We start from the raw sequence: 19724 nt of genomic DNA, 5'->3' as shown, positions 1-19724 counted from the left end.
GCGAGTAAGATGGCCATGCCACTTCTATTTCTACACGACACCACAGTGAGTTAGATCAAAATTAATGTGCATTTAAAGACATTTACATTTGTGAACAAATTGCGAGTGAAATATAAAAAAATATATTCCAAACATTTCAGGACCCCTCTGCAGTACCTCTGTGGCAGACTCCTTGTTGTAGACCTCCGGACTAGTTTCTTACTTCCAATTTTGGCTGTACAATACCGAGATGGTATAAAAAGATTCTGAGAACATTTGCGCTAAAAACAAATAATATAGAAAAATGAGGCATCCGAAAACCAAAGTACTACTGTATATTTACAACATATAGTATGCTAGATGTTTGAATGCCATTGTTTGATGACACAAAGCTGAAAAACGGCCAACAGGCTTTGGAGTATCTGTTCAAGTTCGTCATTCAGTCTCGGATTCTTTACTCCCGTGCCACCTGTGGGATGGAGGAGGAACAGTTCCGGAGCAGCATCCAGGAACTTTTCCACTCAATCCGTTTAGTTATCAGCCTGGACCGACCCACCTGTGAGACCCTCATCTTCACACAGGTGAGCAGACCACTAATCGTTTTCATCTTAGATATGGTTTTCAGGTCAAGCCAATTAAAAATGTTGATTTTCTGATTCAAGAGAAGTTTCTTCCACAGCTTGTTTGATTTTTGGTCTGCTTCTTTCACCCTGGATTCTTCCTCGCTTTCTCCGACAACCTCCTTCGATTTCCCAAAATTCCTTGATATTCCTTTGGGTGGGGGGGCGCTCTGCCTTTTATGCATTTACACTTAGGGTCCCCAGCCTGGTCAAGGCCCAAGTCAGGCTCCAGGTCTAGGCCAAGCCCCACCCCCTTCACCAGGCCAGGGTCCCGGTGGGGGGCAAACCACCTGTGCTCAGGTGTCAAGCGCCAACGCCGTGCGGCCGCCACCTGTGTCAGTAAGTAGATGCGTGGATGAAATCCCCGCCCTGTGGTCATCGAGATGGCTCGCTCGTGTGTGGAATCCCCTTCATCACACAAGCAGCTGTGTTGATGATGTTAACCGATGTTTTTCTTTCTGTCCATTTTTGTTTTTGTTTACTTCTCTTCTCCCTGACGACTGACAAAGATTTTTTTTGTGCTGGAACTGATGTCCAGATGTTCCGTTGTTGTTGAGCAGCAAGCGCACACAATGAAACATTCGCCACTGATGTACTTTCGCCTGTGATGGTCTCGTGGCGTCAATGTCAGTTTCGGTTCTGACCTCTTGCAGGCTGCGCTGTTCAACTCTTTTCCGACCATCTTTGATGAGCTGCTGCACATGTTTTCAGTCCAAGAAGTGGCAGAGTTTGTGCGTGGCACTTTGGCAAGTTTGCCGTCCACTCTGCACATCGGACACTCCATGGACGTGGTCAAGCTGCAGTCCATTGCACGCACCGTAGACAGCAGGCTCTTTTCTTTCCCAGGTAACCTTTTGGACAGTTTTGGTAACAGTTTGGACTTTATTGTTTTGAGTGGACGTCTGATAATAAAATAATTTTTCTCATGCTCAAAGTCAACTAATCAACTGTTCGTAACGACGCACTTTCTCCAAACCAATACACGCGTGTGTATGTATGTGTTTTTTAGAGTCTCGAAGGATTCTTCTTCCTGTGGTTCTTCATCACATTCATCTCCATCTGAGGCATCAAAAAGAGCTGCTGATGTGCTGTGGGATTCTCACTTCTCTGTTCTCCGTGATCAAGACCACCTCGCTGGTAACCCCCCACCACACACACACACACACACACACACACACACACACACACACACACACACACACACACACACACACACACCTTCGTACCTTCTTGATGCCTCCCTCTTTAGGTCCACACTTTTTAGGTGTATAAAAATTTGTATTTACAACATTAAAATAATATGTACATACTATGCCAATATAAAAACGATTGTTGTGAAAACTGAGTTGGAATTTCACAAGAAAAAGGTCACAATTTCACAAGAAAAAGGTCACAATTTCACAAGAAAAACTTAGAATTGTGGCAGTATTATAATAAAAGTCGTCATACTCGACGCAAGAAAAACTGAACTTTTGTCCAATATTATGATAAAAGTTGGATTTTTACTCAATAACAGTCGCAATTTTACAAGAAAAGTTTGAAATTTTGCCAATTTTATGAAAAGAGTCGTAACTTTACCCGACAAAAGTCACAGTTGTACAAGAAAACTTAAAAAATGTTGGCAATATTCTAATAATAATAATTGGAATTTAACTTGGCAAGATTATGACAAAAGTAATCATTTTACTCAACAAATGTCACTGTCTTACAAGAACAACAAAAAAAATGGCAATATTGTGATAAAAGTCAGAATTTTATATTATGAATGTCACCATTTGTATTAAAAACTAATAATTTTACATGAAAAATTAATACAATTTCAATATTACAGAAACAGAAAGAATATGAGAAATTTTTCCCAATTTAATTAGAAAAAAGTCGACACATTGTAAGAAAAAGACTGCTTTTGGTTAATTATAAATTATTTTATAATTTTTTGTTTGTAACTGGTTTATTACAGTATTTCTCGTTATACAGTATATATATATATATATATATATATATATATATATATATATATATATTATATATATAATTTTTTTATTTTTTATTTTTATTTTTTTTTTGGCCAAAGGGGGCTTATTTCAAGGTCCTGAGTAGTCCTGGGTTCAAGCCCGGGCTCAGGATCTTTCTGTGTGGAGTTTGCATGCCCTCCCCGTGAATGCGTGGGTTCCCTCCGGTTACTCCGGCTTCCTCCCACCTCCAAAGACATGCACCTGGGGATAGGTTGATTGGCAACACTAAATTGGCCCTAGTGTGTGAATGTGAGTGTGAATGTTGTCTGTCTATCCGTATTGGCCCTGCGGTGAGGTGGCGACTTGTCCAGGGTGTACACGGCCTTCCGCCTGATTGTAGCTGAGATAGGCACCAGCGCCCCCCGCGACCCTAAAGGGAATAAGCGGTAGAAAATGGATGGATGGATGGGGGACGTATTTCAATTTCTTACACACACTTGTTATTACATATGTTGGCCAGAGGGGGAGCACTTCAATTTTTTACACACATGTGTTATTTCATATGTTTATCAGAGGAGCAGCACTTTTAAAACCGACACACAGTCAATTTGAAAAATCTCTCCTTTTTGTGACCACCCTAATTTTCTTCACCACCAGGGGTGCAAATAAGACATTCCCTATTAGATGCAATGGTTTTCCGTATTAGGACCATGATTTATGTCCATACTTGTTCACCGGTTCTCATGTAGAAGGTACTTTTCCTTCCATTCACACACACACACACACACACACACACACACACACACACACACACACACACACACACACACACACACACACACACAGACTTATGCACACTATTGTGGCTGATTGGAGGAAACACAAACCAGGCCAAATTGGGCCCTTGAATAACAATCAAAACTAGGGAGAGACATTTTTGCAGCACATTATTGTGCTTCTGTTGTATAGAGGAACCATGTCTTAGTCTGATTTCTCAAATAGTTATTTTTTTGTATGTTCAGACCTACGTGTGAAATATAAATCTAAAACGCAACTTTTGGTCATATGCCATCTGCCTCCCGTACACTGTGGGGCACTTATTTCATTTTAGCGCGAATAACTGAATTACATTTCCTGTAGATTTGCAGGTCCATAGAACTAGTTTTAAGAGATGCCCACTGTAATATTGGCACAGATGACAAATACTACACTTCGCATGGCTATATCCATCCATCCATTTCCTACCACTTGTCCCTATCAGGGTTGCGGGGGGTGCTCGAGCCTATCTCAGCTGCACTCGGGTGGAAGGCGGTGTATACCCTGGACAAGTCGCCACCTCATCGCAGGGCCAACACAGATAGACAGACAACATTCACACTCACACACTAGGGCCAATTTATCCCCAGATGCATGTCTTTGGAGGTGGGAGGAAGCCGGAGTACCCGGAGGAAATCAACGCAGTCACGGGAAGAACATGCAAACTCCACACAGAAAGACCCAAAGCCCAGGGACCGAACCCAGATCATGTTGGACCCGCTCGACATCCATTGCTTTCGGTCCCCTGGGGGGGTTGCCCACATATGCGGTCCTCTCCAAGGTTTCTCATAGTCATCATTGTCACTCTCACCGACGTCCCACTGGGGTAAATTTTCCTTGCCCTTATGTGGGCTCTACCGAGGATGTCGTCGTGGTTTGTGCAGCCCTTTGAGACACTTGTGATTTAGGGCTATATAAATAAACAATGATTGATTGATTGACCTTTGTATTGTGAGTCACATGCTCTATCCCCTGTACCACCGTGCTCCTACTTGAAAGACCAGCAGCCGCCACTGGCTCCTTAGCTTTCTGTAAAGGTGGCCTCCCTGAACATTTTAGTTGAATAAACCAAACACATACACACACCATCAGGCAAAAGCTGTGATTTAAAAATGCTGACTAATACATAAACGGCAAACACCAACAATACACCAAAACCCCAAAGACAACTGCATGAGAGAAATGTTGGCCCACAGATTTAGCCTGAGTGTTTGGTGCCAAAGTCTAGAATTATTTGTCCCCTAACATTAAGAGGAACCTATGCCCAGAAAGGCATTGTTTATTTTTTTGTGTGGTGTAAGACAAAGAATGTGTCCATCAATAAATGTTAACTATAAAATCGAATCGTTTATACACAATATTGAATTATTCATGCATTACATCGAATCTTATCGAATTGTTCAGTTTAAAAAATATATCGTTTTTTAACCGTGTCGTAACCCACATGTTCAGATGTGTATCGAATCATTCATCACAAACAACCTTAGCATGTATTTATGGTTTGGTATAATATATGATACGGCATGGTATGGTATCAAAGATATTTGGGGTGTGGGAAAAAATTGATTCGAATAAGAATCGCAATTCTGATGTTGTGCGATTCAGAATCGATTCTCTTTTTTTTTAAATCGATTTAAAAAAAAAAAAGTATTTATTTTTTTTAATCAATCCAACAAACCAATACACAGCAATACCATAACAATGCAATCCAATTCCAGAACCAAACCTGACCCAGCAACACCCAGAACTGCAATAAACAGAGCAATTGAGAGGAGACACAAACATGACACAGAACAAACCAAAGGTAGTGAAACAAAAATGAATATTATCAACAACAGTATCAATATCAGTTATAATTTCAGCATAGCAGTGATTAAAAATCCTTCGTTGACATTATCATTAGACATTTATAAAAAAAAAAATTAAAAAAAGAACAATAGTGTCACAGTGGCTTACACTTGCATCGCATCTCATAAGCTTGACAACACACTGTGTCCAATATTTTCACAAAGATAAAATAAGTCATATTTTTGGTTCGTTTAATAGTTTAAACAAATTTACATTATTGCAATCAGTTGATAAAACATTGTCCTTTACAATTATAAAAGTTTTTTTTTAAAAAGTCTACTACTCTGCTAGTATGTAAGCAGACTTGGGTAGATCCTGCTGAAATCCTATGTATTGAATGAATCGAGAATCGCGTTGAATCGAAAAAATCGATATATAATCGAACCGCGACCCCAAGAATCGATATTGAATCGAATCGTGGGACACCCACAGATTCGCAGCCCTAAAAGATATGCATGGTTTTCTCCTCTTTTTTCCCAGGACACATCGGTGCAGGAAGAAGTGGAGATGATGGTGGAGTCTCTATTGGACGTCCTCCTGCAGACACTGCTGTCAGTCATGAACAAGAGCCAATCACAGGAGGCGGTAAGAGGTCAACGCTGTCCGCAGTGCACCGCCGAGATCACCGTTAGTAACTAACAATCCAAATATTTCTATGTCTTTTTACCCGTCGTCAACCCTTGCAGTGGGCGGACAACATGTATTTGAAAAAGGCCTCACAGTAATTATTATAACAGTATTATCAATTCTGAAACTATGACATCAGTAGGATGCCTGATGAATTATTAGAATTTTCCATCTGGGATTAAAATTAGTATAATGAATAAAAATGCTATTTTAATACATATTGCCCCGTCCACTGTCACCCAGCTTGTGTTGGTCCATTTTTGTCATCCTCTGCTTTTTCTGGCATGTTTTCGTGCGTGAATTTTAAGGCAATTTCGACCTGCGCTTGCAGGCTCGCACACTGAGGGCCTAATTTACCAAACGTTTGCATGTACTAAAACCTGATAGCACACGCAAAGCTGATCTACTAAACGTGTGCAAAGTGGATTGTGTCTGTTAAGTGACAACAATATGGCGTGCAATCCATTTTGCGCCTTTGTCTTCATTAATATGCAAAATATATGCTGATCATCAAAACTCCCACATTACTGGGAGGCGAAAATGTAAATATAATTGTTTAGCACACGCTATGTGTTTTATCAACACTCATCACCGTTTTGTGAGCACTATTTTCATTTAGCGCGTGTCAGGAAGACGTGCAAATTGACAGTTCCACACACGGCTGCACGGACAGATGAGAATCCCCCATCATACGTGTGTGTGGCAACATTTTGGATGGTCAAAAATCAGTGGTGGGTTGTACGTTTCCCACCCAGGCCTTCAGTGATGTAAGACTTCAAAGATTACCTCTCAAAATACGCTAGTTGATGTCACTACATGACCACTGCTGGAGAAATACTATACAGAAACACATTTGCGCACTACTGGCCATTGTACAAAACTGGTTATTTTCTGGCGCATTTAAAAATCAATAAACCTGCATCAGCAAATAAAACATATTTTATGTGGTACTGTCAAAATTGAAATTGCAAAAATCGCATTAGACATGAACAAATTAAAATATCCGAACTCACATTTTCACCGACATCGTCTCACAAGATGTAGTTTCTCTTTAAATATCCTTCTTGAAAATGGCCTTGCAAATATATGTGAGGTCTTGTCTAATCATAAAAGATGCAGACGAGGCGTGTTGGCTAAGTTCTTAAGTTTACTCCACAAGGTGCTCATCAAAAACATCAAGCTGCCGGCATGTCTACTGCGCAGTTATACTCTTCACTACTGTGGCATGCTGGGTAATTGATTTCTTATGTTACCTGGCTCATAACATCACAATATATATCTGCCTTAGGCCAGCCAGAATGCCTTACTGACAACAACTCGTGATCTGATTGGCTATTGCAACTGTCTGTCAAATGTTTGTGGACGCCTGCATTGTTGATTCTGAAGCCCTCGGGCAGATTTCGTACAGCATGGCAACATAAGCTCCCTGAACTCTGTTTGGATAAATAACTTTATAACCTAAAAACAACAGAACTGGACGGAGCATAATATGACATGAAGACAATATGAATACTTTTAGATATTTTGGGAAAGTAAATAAAAAAATACTTTTATCTTTATTTATGATCATGATTTCTGGTTATGTTAGGCCATCAGAGAAGGCCTTATTGGCCCTGACGGCACACCACTGTCAAAAATATAAAATATTAGAAATATCCTCTATTCAGCAACATCATTTCATAATTTTATTCCTGCTAAAGGACTGAAATAGCTGATTTAAACATATTCAATTGATGCGTTTTGGTGTCCTTTAGTATTTTTTTTAAAGATGTTCGTTTTTTTTCCCAAAAATAATATATTACTAAAATATTTTCTACATGAAAAAAACTTCTTTAAGAATGCATTTTAGTGTATTTAGTAAGTGCAGCCTCTCTAATGAGCGCACCTTTGGCGATAAAGAAAAAAAGTGGTTTCTATGTTGATGTCCTGCACGACTGCTTCAAAAATCCTCGTAAAAAATAGTACTTCTTGTTTTGAAAACAAAGCAAAATGCCACGGGTATGATATCATGAATGTGCAGGAAATGAGGGCATCTCCGTGGTGATGCCCCATATAGCACACGCAAAATCCTCAAGGCGGTCTGCACCACTTTACAATTGCACACTTAGTCTTAGTAAATCGCACGCAACACGGCCACTAACAGTACAGGCTACTTTATAGATTTCACACCCTGTACACCGCGTGGTTCTTTGGATCTTAGTAAACCAGGCCCTAACTGATGGAGTAAAGCTGCACTTCCTCTCCTAACCAACTGGTCCAATATTCCACTTGTTACTGCCTTCTGCTTTCCTGTAATTGGCTGACAAGAGTGTGACCTCATTTCTATTGGCAGGGAGAGTTTGTGTCCTGCCTGCTGTCTCTCCTCCGTCACATGACCAACGTCCACTTCGAACACCTGATGGACAACTATCAGAGCAAGGAAGAGCTGAAGGTACAAATTACCCAACTTTCATGAAGTCAGGAGATCTTAAGAATCCAACCATCCAACTGAAATGCATGCTCCTTTTTTTCTTGCAAATGTTTTAGTAATTCCAACATCGCTTGATTTATTTGCCTTCTTCAGGAGTTCATGATGAAGATTTGGTGTGTGTTCCGACATCTGATGAGGCTGAGTATTTTCCCCCGCGACTGGAATGTCATGAGGCTGCTGACCAGCCAGTAAGAAAAGATGCAAAGAAAGTGCGTCATTGTCACAAAGCCATTGTGACATGTTTGTGTTTCTATCTTCAGCATCATCCTGACTACGGTGCAGCGTCTCTCACCGTTTCAGCACAACTTTGCAGAAGCAGACTTTGACTTTAAGGTACTTGCAGGATATTATCAATAAGGATTCACGTTGATGATAAAAAGAGACATGTCAAAGTGTAAGTTGTTCATTTAATATGCACATGCAGGTGTGGAGTTCCTATTTCAGCCTGGCAGTTTTATACATCAACCAGCCCAGTTTACAGCTAGAAAACATGAGTCCATCAAAGAGGCAGAAAATCTTAGACAAGTAAGGACATAAGAACACACTCCTGCACACACACCCTTGGGTTCAATGCATAAAACATGAATATATGACATGTAACTGCAGGTATGGAGACATGAGGGTCATGATGACATACGAACTCTTCAGCATGTGGCAGAACCTTGGTGAGACCCGCCCTTCTCCTCGCCCCCTATGACCAAGCTTCCATTGTCAATGTACATCCTAAAGGTTTGCTTGTATTTCAGGCGACAACAAAATACATTTTATCCCCGGGATGATTGGTCCATTCTTGGGAGTGACACTGGTGCCTCAGGTGGAGGTCCGAAATACCATGATCCCAATCTTCCATGACATGATGGACTGGGAGCAATGCAAAAATGGAAATTTCAAACAGGTTTGTTCAACACCATCTCTCCAGTCCAAAGGCAAAACCTGTTAACTCACTTCTAGCTGATTTTGCGAAAACAAAGGAAGACCAATCTTACTTGATGCTGTCTTACAAAGATCTACAAGGTCATCAAACGTATTGATGTTTTCTTGAGCTTTCATTTTCTTGCCGATTGAGCCATGGATTGAATCTGCTCTCATGAACGTGTGTCCTTTCTCCAGATATTTTATCACAATCTCAGGTGAGGCCCATTCTGCGTTTGCACATTGGGCACAGCGTCCAGTTTTTATTTTGACCTCCACAGTTATCTGCCCAAAAGAGTATGCAAGGGGAAGAATCAAGAACAATACATTTAATGAAGCTGCTTGCAACGTCCTGGCCCAATCTTCCAAATATCCCCTCGTGCCATAATATCACATAATCAGGTTGACCGTCGGCCCCCATTCGTGCAAATGTCTCATTAAAGACAATAAGGCGACTGACAAAGAAGCTCCGATTGGTCCCTTGAGATACTAGGTTTTTCTGTTGTATCTACGCGGTTATGTGGTAGTTGCTAGGTCCTGCCATGCGCGGAGCAGCTTACTTACGGAACAAATTACAATATCGCATACACTAATGTAAAGCATATCACCTAGGAACTCCAAAATTATTATCAGGTCAGTTTTGACCAAAATTGAGTTACTGGGTTTTGCCTTTGGACGGGAGATCTACTCATCACACGTTCAGACACTTCCTTTGCAACAAGACACATTTCAGTTAGTTAAAGTTAAAGTTAAAGTACCAATGATTGTCACACACACAAGGTGTGGTGAAATTTGTCCTCTGCATTTAACCCATCCCCTTGATCACCCCCTGGGAAGTGAGGGGAGCAGTGGGCAGCAGCGGTGCCGCGCCCGGGAATCATTTGTGGTGATTTAACCCCCAATTCCAACCCTTGATGCTGAGTGCCAAGCAGGGAGGCAATGGGTCCCCTTTTTTTATAGTCTTTGGTATGACTCGGCCGGGGTTTGAATTCCCAACCTACCGATCTCAGGGCGGACACTCTAACCACTAGGCCACTGAGTAGGTTTTCTTCCTTCCTTCTGCTTCCTTAGCAACAAGACACATGTTTAAACACTTCCTTAGCAACAAGACATGTTCGGATGCTTCCTTAACAACAAGACACATCTTTAGTTAGACACTTCTTTAGCAACAAGACAATTCTTTATTAGACACTTCCTTAACAACAAGACACATCTTTAGCGAAGCGAATTATTGAAGCAAATTATATTTATATTGCGCTTTTCTCTAGTGACTTAAAGCACTTTTACATAGTAAAACCCAATATCTAAGGTACAATTAAACCAATGTGGGTGGCACTGGGAGCAGGTGGGTAAAGTGTCTTGCCCAAGGACACAACGGCAGTGACTAGGATGGCGGAAGCGGGAATCGAACCTGGAACCCTCATGTTGCTGGCACGGCCACTCTACCAACCGAGCTACGCTGCCCCAGACACTTCCTTAGCAACAAGACACATCTTTAGACACTTCCTTAGCAACAAGAGGCATCTTTAAAGACCTCCTTAGCAACAAGACACATCCTTGGCATCAAGACACTTGTGCAGACACTTCCTTAGCAACAAAACACATCTGTAGACACTTCCTTAGCAACAAGAGGCATGTTTGAAGACTTCCTTAGCAAAAAGACACATCTTTAGACACTTCCTTAGGAACAAAACACAGGTTCAGACACTTCCTTAGCAATAACAGCCATCTTTAGACGATTCCTTAGCAACAAGACACGTTTAAACTTTTCCTAAGAGACAGGACAGATGTTCAGACACTTCCGTAGCAACAAGACACATTTTTAGACACTTCCTTAGCAACAAGACACATGTTCAAACACTTCCTTAGCCACAAGACACATCTTTAGACACGTCCGTAGCAACAAGACACATCTTTAGACACTTCCCTAGCAACAATACACATCTTTAGACACTTCCTTAGCAACAAGACACATCTTTAGACACTTCCTTAATGACAAGACATATTTAGACACATCCTTAGCAAAAATATATGTTTAGATATTTATTTAGCAACAAGACCCATCTTTAGACACTTTCTTAGCAACAAGACACATTTAAACATTTCCTTAGCAACAAGACGGATGTTCAGACACTTCCTTAGCAACACGATACATCTTTAGACGATTCCTTAGCAACAAGACAAATTTAAACACTTCCTTAGCAACAAGACACATCTTTAGACATGTCCTTAGCAACAAGACACCTCTTTAGACACTTCCCTAGTCACAATACACATCTTTAAACACTTCCTTAGCAACAAGACACATCTTTAGACACTTCCTTAACGACAAGACATTTAGACACATCCTTAGCACAAATATATGTTTAGACATTTCCTTAGCAACAAGACCCATCTTTAGACACTTTCTTAGCAACAAGACACGTTTAAACATTTCCTTAGCAACAAGACGGATGTTCAGACACTTTCTTAGCAACAAAATACATCTTTAGACGATTCCTTAGCAACAAGACACATTTAAACCTTTTCTTAGCAACAAGACGGATGTTCAGACTTTTTCTTTGCAACAAGACAAATGTTCAGAGACTTCCTTAGAAACGAGACACAGGTTACCAAGCAACAAGGCACATGTTAAAAAATGTCCTTATTAACAGGACATACATTCCCGAGAAATAATATACATGTACAGAGACTTATCTAGCAACATAATATTTTTCCACAACAGCAAACTTGATTAGCAAAAATAGCAAAATGGTTGTGTAACCGACCAGCGTTGTTGTGTCATTGTTGTGTAGGTGGAGGCTGAACTGATCGACAAGCTGGACAGTTTGGTTTCAGAAGGCAAAGGCGACGAGAACTACAGAGAACTCTTCAGTTTGCTGTAAAAGAACACAAAGTCTTGTCCGATTTGAATACTTTATTGTGTTTCCAGTAACCGACATCAACATTTTTAATGTGCACTAACACTGCTGTTGTGCGTTTGCTTTGTGCTACGGGATTAGAACTCAGCTGTTTGGGCCATACCCCAGGTATGACGACACTAACTCCATCAATTCATTTAGTATGTTGCTTCCAACACAATGAGAGTGAGATCGCACCCTCTCAAATATTCATCAGTTTTTTTTACGTTGTATTTTGTACACGGGTAAATTACTGTGTACATTTGATCAAATGATGTTCATCAAAGTAGATTTGTTGTTGTCTTTGCTTGAAGTCTGTTGGAGAAGATCGAACATGAAACGTGGAGAGAGACCGGCATCTCCTTTGTTACGTCAGTTACTCGACTGATGGAACGACTTCTGGACTACAGGTAATGAAGACACACACACATCCACGCACACACACCTGCATACACACACACACACACACACACGCACAAATATTTAATATTTAATGATTAATTAAATATATATCATGATGTACAGGAACTAAGATCAAATACATTTCTAACTTCTATGCCGCCCTGTGCTAGAACCCCCTTCGGTGGGCCTTTTTTACCCCATTATCTTTGCAGCGTCCACAAGAAAATGTGGCCTTAAGCAATTGCCCATGTGACCCATACAAATATGAAACAACAAAACAAAAATATAAAACCACCACTGGCTGAGAAGGTCAGAAAAGTGATTTTGATATGTTTCCATCTTATATTCAGGGATTGCATGAAAGGAGACGAGACAGAGAACAAAAAGATTGGCTGCACGGTCAATATCTTGGTAAGATCGATGTCTTATAAAAAAAAAATACTACCTGAATTTTCACTCACTCTAACGTTGCTATACAGAACTTTTACAAATCTGAGATCAACAAGGAGGAGATGTATATCCGTTACATTCACAAACTCTGTGACTTGCATCTGCAAGCAGACAACTATACTGGTACGCGCACGCACGCACACACACACACACTCACACACACGCACGCACGCACGCACGCACACACACCCACCCACACACACACACACACATGCAATCGTGGTCAAAAATGTACATACACATGCAAAGAATAGTTAATGGGTTATGCTTGTATAGCGCTTTTCTACCTTCAAGGTACTCAAAGCGCTTTTGACACTATTTCCACATTCACCCATACACACACACATTCACACACTGATGGCGGGAGCTGCCATGCAAGGCCCTAACCACGAACCATCAGGAGCAAGGGTGAAGTGTCTTTCTCAAGGACACAACAGACGTGACGAGGTTGGTAGAAGGTGGGGATTGAACCAGGAACCCTCAGGTTGCTGGCACGGCCACTCTCCCGACCGCGCCACGCCGTCCCCAAAGAACATAATGTCATGGCTGTCTTGAGTTTCCAATACATTCTACAACACTTATTTTTTTGTGATAGAGTGATTGGAGCACATACTTGTTGGTCACAAAAATATTCATGAAGTTTGGTTCTTTTATGAATTTATCATGGGTCTACTAAAAATGTGACCAAATCTGCCTGGTCAAAAGTATACATACTGCAATGTTAATATTTGGTCACATGTCCCTTGGCAAGTTTCACTACCATAAGGCACTTTTGGTAGCCATCCGCAAGCTTCTGGTTGAATTTTTGCTGTTCCGCTAAATGTGTTGGTTTTCTGACATGGACTTGTTTCTTCAGCATTGTCCACACTTTTAAGTCAGGACTTTGGGAAGGCCGTTCTAAAACATTAATTATAGCCTGATTTAGCCATTCCTTTACCACTTTTGACGTGTGTTTGGGGTCATTGTCCTGTTGGAACACCCAACTACGCCCAAGACCCAACCTCCGGGCTGAAGATTTTAAAGAATTTGGAGGTAATCCTCCTTTTTCATTGTCTCATTTACTCTCTGTAAAGCACCCGTTCCAATGACAGCAAAACAGGCCCAGAGCATAATACTACCACCACCATTCTTGATGGTAGGCATGCTGTTCTTGGGATTAAAGGACTCACCTTTTCTCTTATATAACATATTGCTGGGTAATGTGGCCAAACAGCTAAATTTTTGTTTCATCTGACCACAGACCTTTCCTCCAGAAGGTCTTATCTTTGTCCGTGTGATGTCAGGTGAAACAAAAATTTTACTCTTTTAATGTTATCATTATTCTAACCTGTGGCTCACCAGACCGCCCTACAGTGTCTGTTTTTATGATTGATCGTGCATGTCTGGAATTTCGACCTGCAGAGGCAGCTTTCACTCTCTTGTTGTACTGGGAGTTACTGCACTGGGATGAGCGTCCAATAAAAGACTTCTTGCATTATCCTGCTCAGTCCGAGTGGCATCGCAAGGAGGCGCTCGGTCGCAAGGTTATCCACCATTTCAACAAAGGAAAGGTAACAGCCATCCATCATTTTGAAGATAAAAGTAGCTTTTTTTTTTGCAAAATCGCTGAATTTCTTTATTGTGTTTAAAGTAGGGATGTCCCAATCTGATATTGATAACGATCAGATATCAGCAAAAAATCAGATTATATCATCTTGCATTTAAAATCTCCAACATAAGCGCTGATACAAGCAGTCCTGCAGCACGTTTACCTGTGCAAAGTTAACATTTAATATCTAAAAGTCCTCCAATAAGCACACATAGTTTTTTTTGATTGATTGATTGATTGATTGATTGATTGATTGATTGATACTTTTATTAGTAGATTGCACAGTTCAGTACATATTCCGTACAATTGACCACTAAATGGTAACAAACAAATACGTTTTTCAACTTGTTTAAGTTCACGGTCCACTTTTGAAGGTCCGCGTTAATCAATTCATGGTACAAATATATACTATCAGCATAATACAGTCATCACACAGGTTAATCATCATAGTATATAGATTGAATTATTTACATTATTTACAATCCGGGGGGTGGGATGAGGAGCTTTGGTTGATATCAGTACTTCAGTCATCAACAATTCCATCAACAGAGAAATGTGGACATTGAAACAGTGTAGGTCTTATAGTAGGATATATACAGCCAGTAGAGAACATAGTGACTTCAGATAGCATAAGAACAAGTAAATACATTTGAAGTACATTTGATTATTTACATTAGGTTATTTATAATCCGGGGAGATGGGATGTGAATGGGGGATGATGTTGCCTGGAGGTGTTGTTTTAGAGCTGTTTTGAAGGAATATAGAGATGCACTTACTTTTAGACCTGTTGGGAGTGCATTCCACATTGATGTGGCATAGAAATAGAATGATTTAAGACCTTTGTTAGATCGGAATCTGGGTTCAACGTGGTTTGTAGAGCTCCCCCTGGTGTTGTGGTTATGGCGGTCGTTAAGGAAGTAGTTTGACATGTACTTCGGTATCAGGGAGGTGTAGTGGATTTTATAGACTAGGCTCAGTGCAAGTTGTTTTACTCTGTCCTCCACCCTGAGCCTGCCCACTTTGGAGAAGTGGGTTGGAGTGAGGTGTGATCTGGGGTGGAGGTCTAAAAATAACCGGACTAGCTTGTTCTGGGATGTTTGGAGTCTAGATTTAAGTGTTTTGGATGTGCTGGGCTACAAGGAGGTGCCAGCGTAATCGAAAAAGGGTTGAATGAGAGTTCCCGCTAGAATCTTCAAGGTGCTTTTGTTGACCAGAGAGGAGATTCTGTATAGGAATCTCGTTCTTTGGTTGACCTTTTTGATTACCTTGGTTGCCATTTTATCACAGAAAAGATTAGCCTCTAGAATGGAACCTAGGTAGGTGATCTCATCTTTCCTGGTGATAACAATGTCACCCACTTTTAAAGTGAAGTCACTGACTTTCTTAAGGTTGATATGGGACCCAAATAGGATGGATTCCGTTTTACCTAAGTGTATGGATAGCTTGTTGTCAGCGAGCCAGGTGCAAATATTAAGGAGTTCAGCAGTCTTTTATTTTATTTTAGTCAAGTCATTAGTTTTTAATTTACTAGGCGCTAGCAGCTACGCAACAGCTAAGCACACAATATCACACAGGCTAGACATATCTAATACAGTAAGTGTCTTTATTTAAACATTATTGTTGTCTAAGACAGCACATTTGTCAATACAAACAAGTATCAAAAAATTATAGTTGCATATAACTCAAAGATACAATGTATCCAAGGCAGAAGCGTTTTGGAAAGTGTCCAGTAACATACGTGTCCGCATCATTAATTTTACTGCATAATTAAACTTAACCTAATTAACTGTTGTGTCCACTACCTTAAGCCAAAAAACAACAACACTCCACTTCAACTTCAAGACAGCATTAGTCCATTCCAGATGGTTAATAATTAATAGGTTAGTGTTTTTCATACTTATACTTGTTCTCTGTTTAACTCATTTCACTTGATCAAGCCTTTTCTAACATTCCACACTACAAAATGGTAAAAGTATGTGTAATTTATGATGGTATTCTATCGGATGAGTATTGGTGTCAACCAACATTCTGAAGGATCCAATGTTGATTTTGTATCGTAAATGAAAAAGTTATATTGGGAGTAGTTTATATTTTTGTTTTTTTTCAGTGGTTAAATTTGCTGCTTGTGTGTGTGTGTGTGTGTGTGTGTGTGTGTGTGTGTGTGTGTGTGTGTAGTGTTGGGAGTTTGGAATCCCTCTCTGCAGGGAACTGGCTTTCCAGTATGAATCGTTGTACGACTACCAGAGTCTTAGCTGGATTAGGGTGAGTATTAAAAAACGTCTGATATGAAACTCTGTACATAAGAAAGCAAGGTGTCACATTTTCATCCCAAAAATGTGTGTGTATTTGTAGAAATTGGAGGCAGCCTATTTTGACAACATAATGGAGCATCAACGTCTGGAACCTGAATTCTTCAGGGTTGGATTCTACGGCAGGAAGTTCCCTTTCTTCCTCAGAGTTAGTAGAATTTTGTTTCAAACCCCAGTTACAGTATGAATATTTTATAAAAATGTGGTATTATTCACCATTAGAGTTGCTGAATTAACAAATGTGCACAAATATGAATGTCATTTTTTGGGGATTTATCTCCACCAGAACAAAGAGTTTGTGTGTCGCGGTCATGACTATGAACGGCTCGAGGCCTTTCAACAGAGGATGCTGGGAGAGTTCCCACAGGCCATCGCGATGCAGCACCCAAACCAACCTGAGGAAGCCATTCTGCAGTGTGATGCTCAGTGTATCCTACCTTTGCGCCCAAAATGTTTGCATGTGCGTGTGGAGTTAGAGTTTCTTTGACCGATGGCGCTCAGACCTCCAGATTTATGCCGTAACGCCAGTTCCGGAAAATGTTGGTGTCCTTCAGTTAGACCGAGTCCCCGACAGGATCAAAAGCTTTTACCGGGTCAACAATGTTCGCCGTTTTCGCCACGACCGACCTTTCCACAAAGGACCGAAAGACAGAGATAACGAGTTCAAGGTAAAATTCTGACACACAAGATAAGGGGGAACATGCACCCGAAAAATATTTTTCCAACCACCATTAAACAGAAAAATAAGTAAAAAACTTAAGGCTAGAGCGAGTAGCTTATCTAGCAACAAAATGGGTACGGGATTAAATACTTTTATAGGCCTGGACCAAATTCTGTCAGTACTACCGGGAAGGGTTGTACGATATAACTGGCTGCTTCTACTCTAAGCTAAGGTTATACAGGGTATATCCCACCTAACCTTATCCCTTTCCACACACGCACAATGTCATCATTTAGGACCCCCCGCCCCCTTCCTTCCTCAGTCTGCCGCATGCAAGGAAAATACGCATAAATATTATGTCATTGTCACCTCTGACCTGGAAGTGTATCCTTACCCTGTGTTTCAATGTAGCCTATTGCCACATTTCTTTGAACAGTAAACCTTGCTCGCCTCACCATCAGCAACTGTTAGATAGTTGCTGATGGTGAGGGGTGCTGATCGTGTGGGGTGCAGTGTCGATCGATACAAGACGCATCGTAGTAGGTTTGACTCTGATTTATTATTTCAATAAACCTTGTGTCTGGCCAGTCAAGCGCGCCCATTTCCAGTGCGCCGGCTCCTCCTGCTGGTCATGGCACACCTTTCAGTGTCCGCTGGTTGCGTCTGCTGCGGGGACTCATCATGCTCGGGGTCTCTCTCGTCACTCTCGTGGTCGTTGATGTCGGGTTGTTCCTCTCCTACTTCTTCATCAAGTGTTCCTCCTTCACCCCTTCTATGCTGCAGTAGAAGATAATGGGATTGAGTGCAGGTGTGTGGTGTACGCACCTGACGCTGATGGCTGCAGTGCCGCTCCAGGTGTGCCCCGCCTCTTAGCTTCGCTGCATGCTCCGCCTTCTCGCCGCCATCTTGGGCCGGACCATCGTTTGTCTGAGCCCGCTGTCGGCTCGTCGGCACCGCCTCTCCACACCCTATTGCAGTGAATCACACCTGACCCATCTTACATGAATCATATCTTTAATGGACTTGTGGAAGTAAAAAATGTGATAAAGAGAGTTTTACAACAATAAATCTAGGGATCTAGATATCTGGTCAGGACACTCCTCACTCTTTTACCTCCATGAGTCCATTCTTGCAATCCTGCCTGTGCGTGGAGGCTGAAATTGGCGGTGGTACTTGACGGCCGCAACCACTTCATGGCTTTACGATAGTTATGGAGTACAAAACTAGACGTTGACTGATCGTTAGTCATACATCGCGGACAATAACTGATTGTCTGCTTTACCATGTCCAAATGCATTCGCTGTTTTCTGTAGTTTTCCCTAGTCCACGGGAGCCCGCATTCTCGTTGTCACTCCTTTGACAAATGGACAAAGTTTTTCGCGAAGTAGTATCACAGATGACCTGGACATTCGAAGGTTCTCTTGCCATTCCTCTGGCACAACACACTTGTTGACAAACATATCCCACCAGGATGCCGTTCTTTCAGGCCTTATCCAAAACCGTCGTTCAATATTGCTATATTGCTGTCTGAGATGTGTTGTATCCGAAATAGCTGCAATCGCGCGTTCCTTTCTCTTAAGGTATTCATGTGCGATTTCCACAAGCGCCTGTACATGAAGAAGAAGGAGAAACACGGGCATGTCTGGATGACTCGCCTCCATCTTCTCACTGCTTCACTCCATCCATCAATTTTCTGCCGCTTATTCCCTTTGGGGTCGCGGGGGACGCTGGTGCCTATCTCAGCTACAATCGGGCGGAAGGCGGGGTACACCCTGGACAAGTCGCCACCTCATCGCTGCAGTGGTTAACGCCAGGTTACAAAACCGGTTGTTATGAAGCTGGCTGTGGCGAGTTCCTTCTGACGTCACTTCCTGTGTGGAGCGCAGGCTTTCTGATGTCACTTCCTCTCCAAACTCAGTTTGTAAACGATCGATGAGTCCACACAGAGTTAAGAGCCGGAGATTAAAGGAATACAAGGCACACTTACCCGTGTAAAAAATTATCCAAGGAGGGGAACCTTAAACGATGGGTTAGAGTGGCTGATACAGGGCTTAGGCTAAATAATTATTAGATAAAAGGAGTTATCCGACTTAATGTAGACAGGGCCTACCTAATAAAGTACCACAGTACTAATGAATTAAAAACAATACAGTACTGCTTCTGAAAAATACCAGTACTTTTTTTTTT

At 41.3% G+C, this 19724-nt stretch overlaps 1 protein-coding gene across 4 annotated transcripts in view; it reads left to right on the top strand.

Annotated features, from left to right (window-relative positions):
* LOC133535284 (dedicator of cytokinesis protein 3-like) overlaps positions 1 to 19724 on the top strand; it is an 87480-nt gene that overhangs the window by 38861 nt on the left and 28895 nt on the right. For 2 of the 4 annotated variants that reach the window (XM_061874968.1, XM_061874971.1), the window contains exons 23-43: positions 390 to 560; positions 795 to 938; positions 1253 to 1445; positions 1609 to 1736; positions 5699 to 5845; positions 8178 to 8276; positions 8409 to 8503; positions 8576 to 8648; positions 8740 to 8840; positions 8922 to 8980; positions 9062 to 9210; positions 12023 to 12108; positions 12230 to 12256; positions 12442 to 12537; positions 12880 to 12940; positions 13009 to 13102; positions 14381 to 14529; positions 16743 to 16829; positions 16920 to 17024; positions 17163 to 17304; positions 17378 to 17544. In XM_061874968.1, coding sequence (XP_061730952.1) covers positions 390 to 560; positions 795 to 938; positions 1253 to 1445; positions 1609 to 1736; positions 5699 to 5845; positions 8178 to 8276; positions 8409 to 8503; positions 8576 to 8648; positions 8740 to 8840; positions 8922 to 8980; positions 9062 to 9210; positions 12023 to 12108; positions 12230 to 12256; positions 12442 to 12537; positions 12880 to 12940; positions 13009 to 13102; positions 14381 to 14529; positions 16743 to 16829; positions 16920 to 17024; positions 17163 to 17304; positions 17378 to 17544 — 2373 coding nt within the window. The remainder of the gene's footprint in view (positions 1 to 389; positions 561 to 794; positions 939 to 1252; positions 1446 to 1608; positions 1737 to 5698; positions 5846 to 8177; positions 8277 to 8408; positions 8504 to 8575; positions 8649 to 8739; positions 8841 to 8921; positions 8981 to 9061; positions 9211 to 12022; positions 12109 to 12229; positions 12257 to 12441; positions 12538 to 12879; positions 12941 to 13008; positions 13103 to 14380; positions 14530 to 16742; positions 16830 to 16919; positions 17025 to 17162; positions 17305 to 17377; positions 17545 to 19724) is intronic. The other 2 variants (XM_061874969.1, XM_061874970.1) reach the window with 2 other exon arrangements.

This window comes from Nerophis ophidion, linkage group LG16 (assembly GCF_033978795.1).
Source record: "Nerophis ophidion isolate RoL-2023_Sa linkage group LG16, RoL_Noph_v1.0, whole genome shotgun sequence".
In the NCBI taxonomy this organism is placed as follows: Eukaryota; Metazoa; Chordata; class Actinopteri; order Syngnathiformes; family Syngnathidae; genus Nerophis; species Nerophis ophidion.
This window is presented reverse-complemented; position numbering and strand designations above follow the sequence as displayed.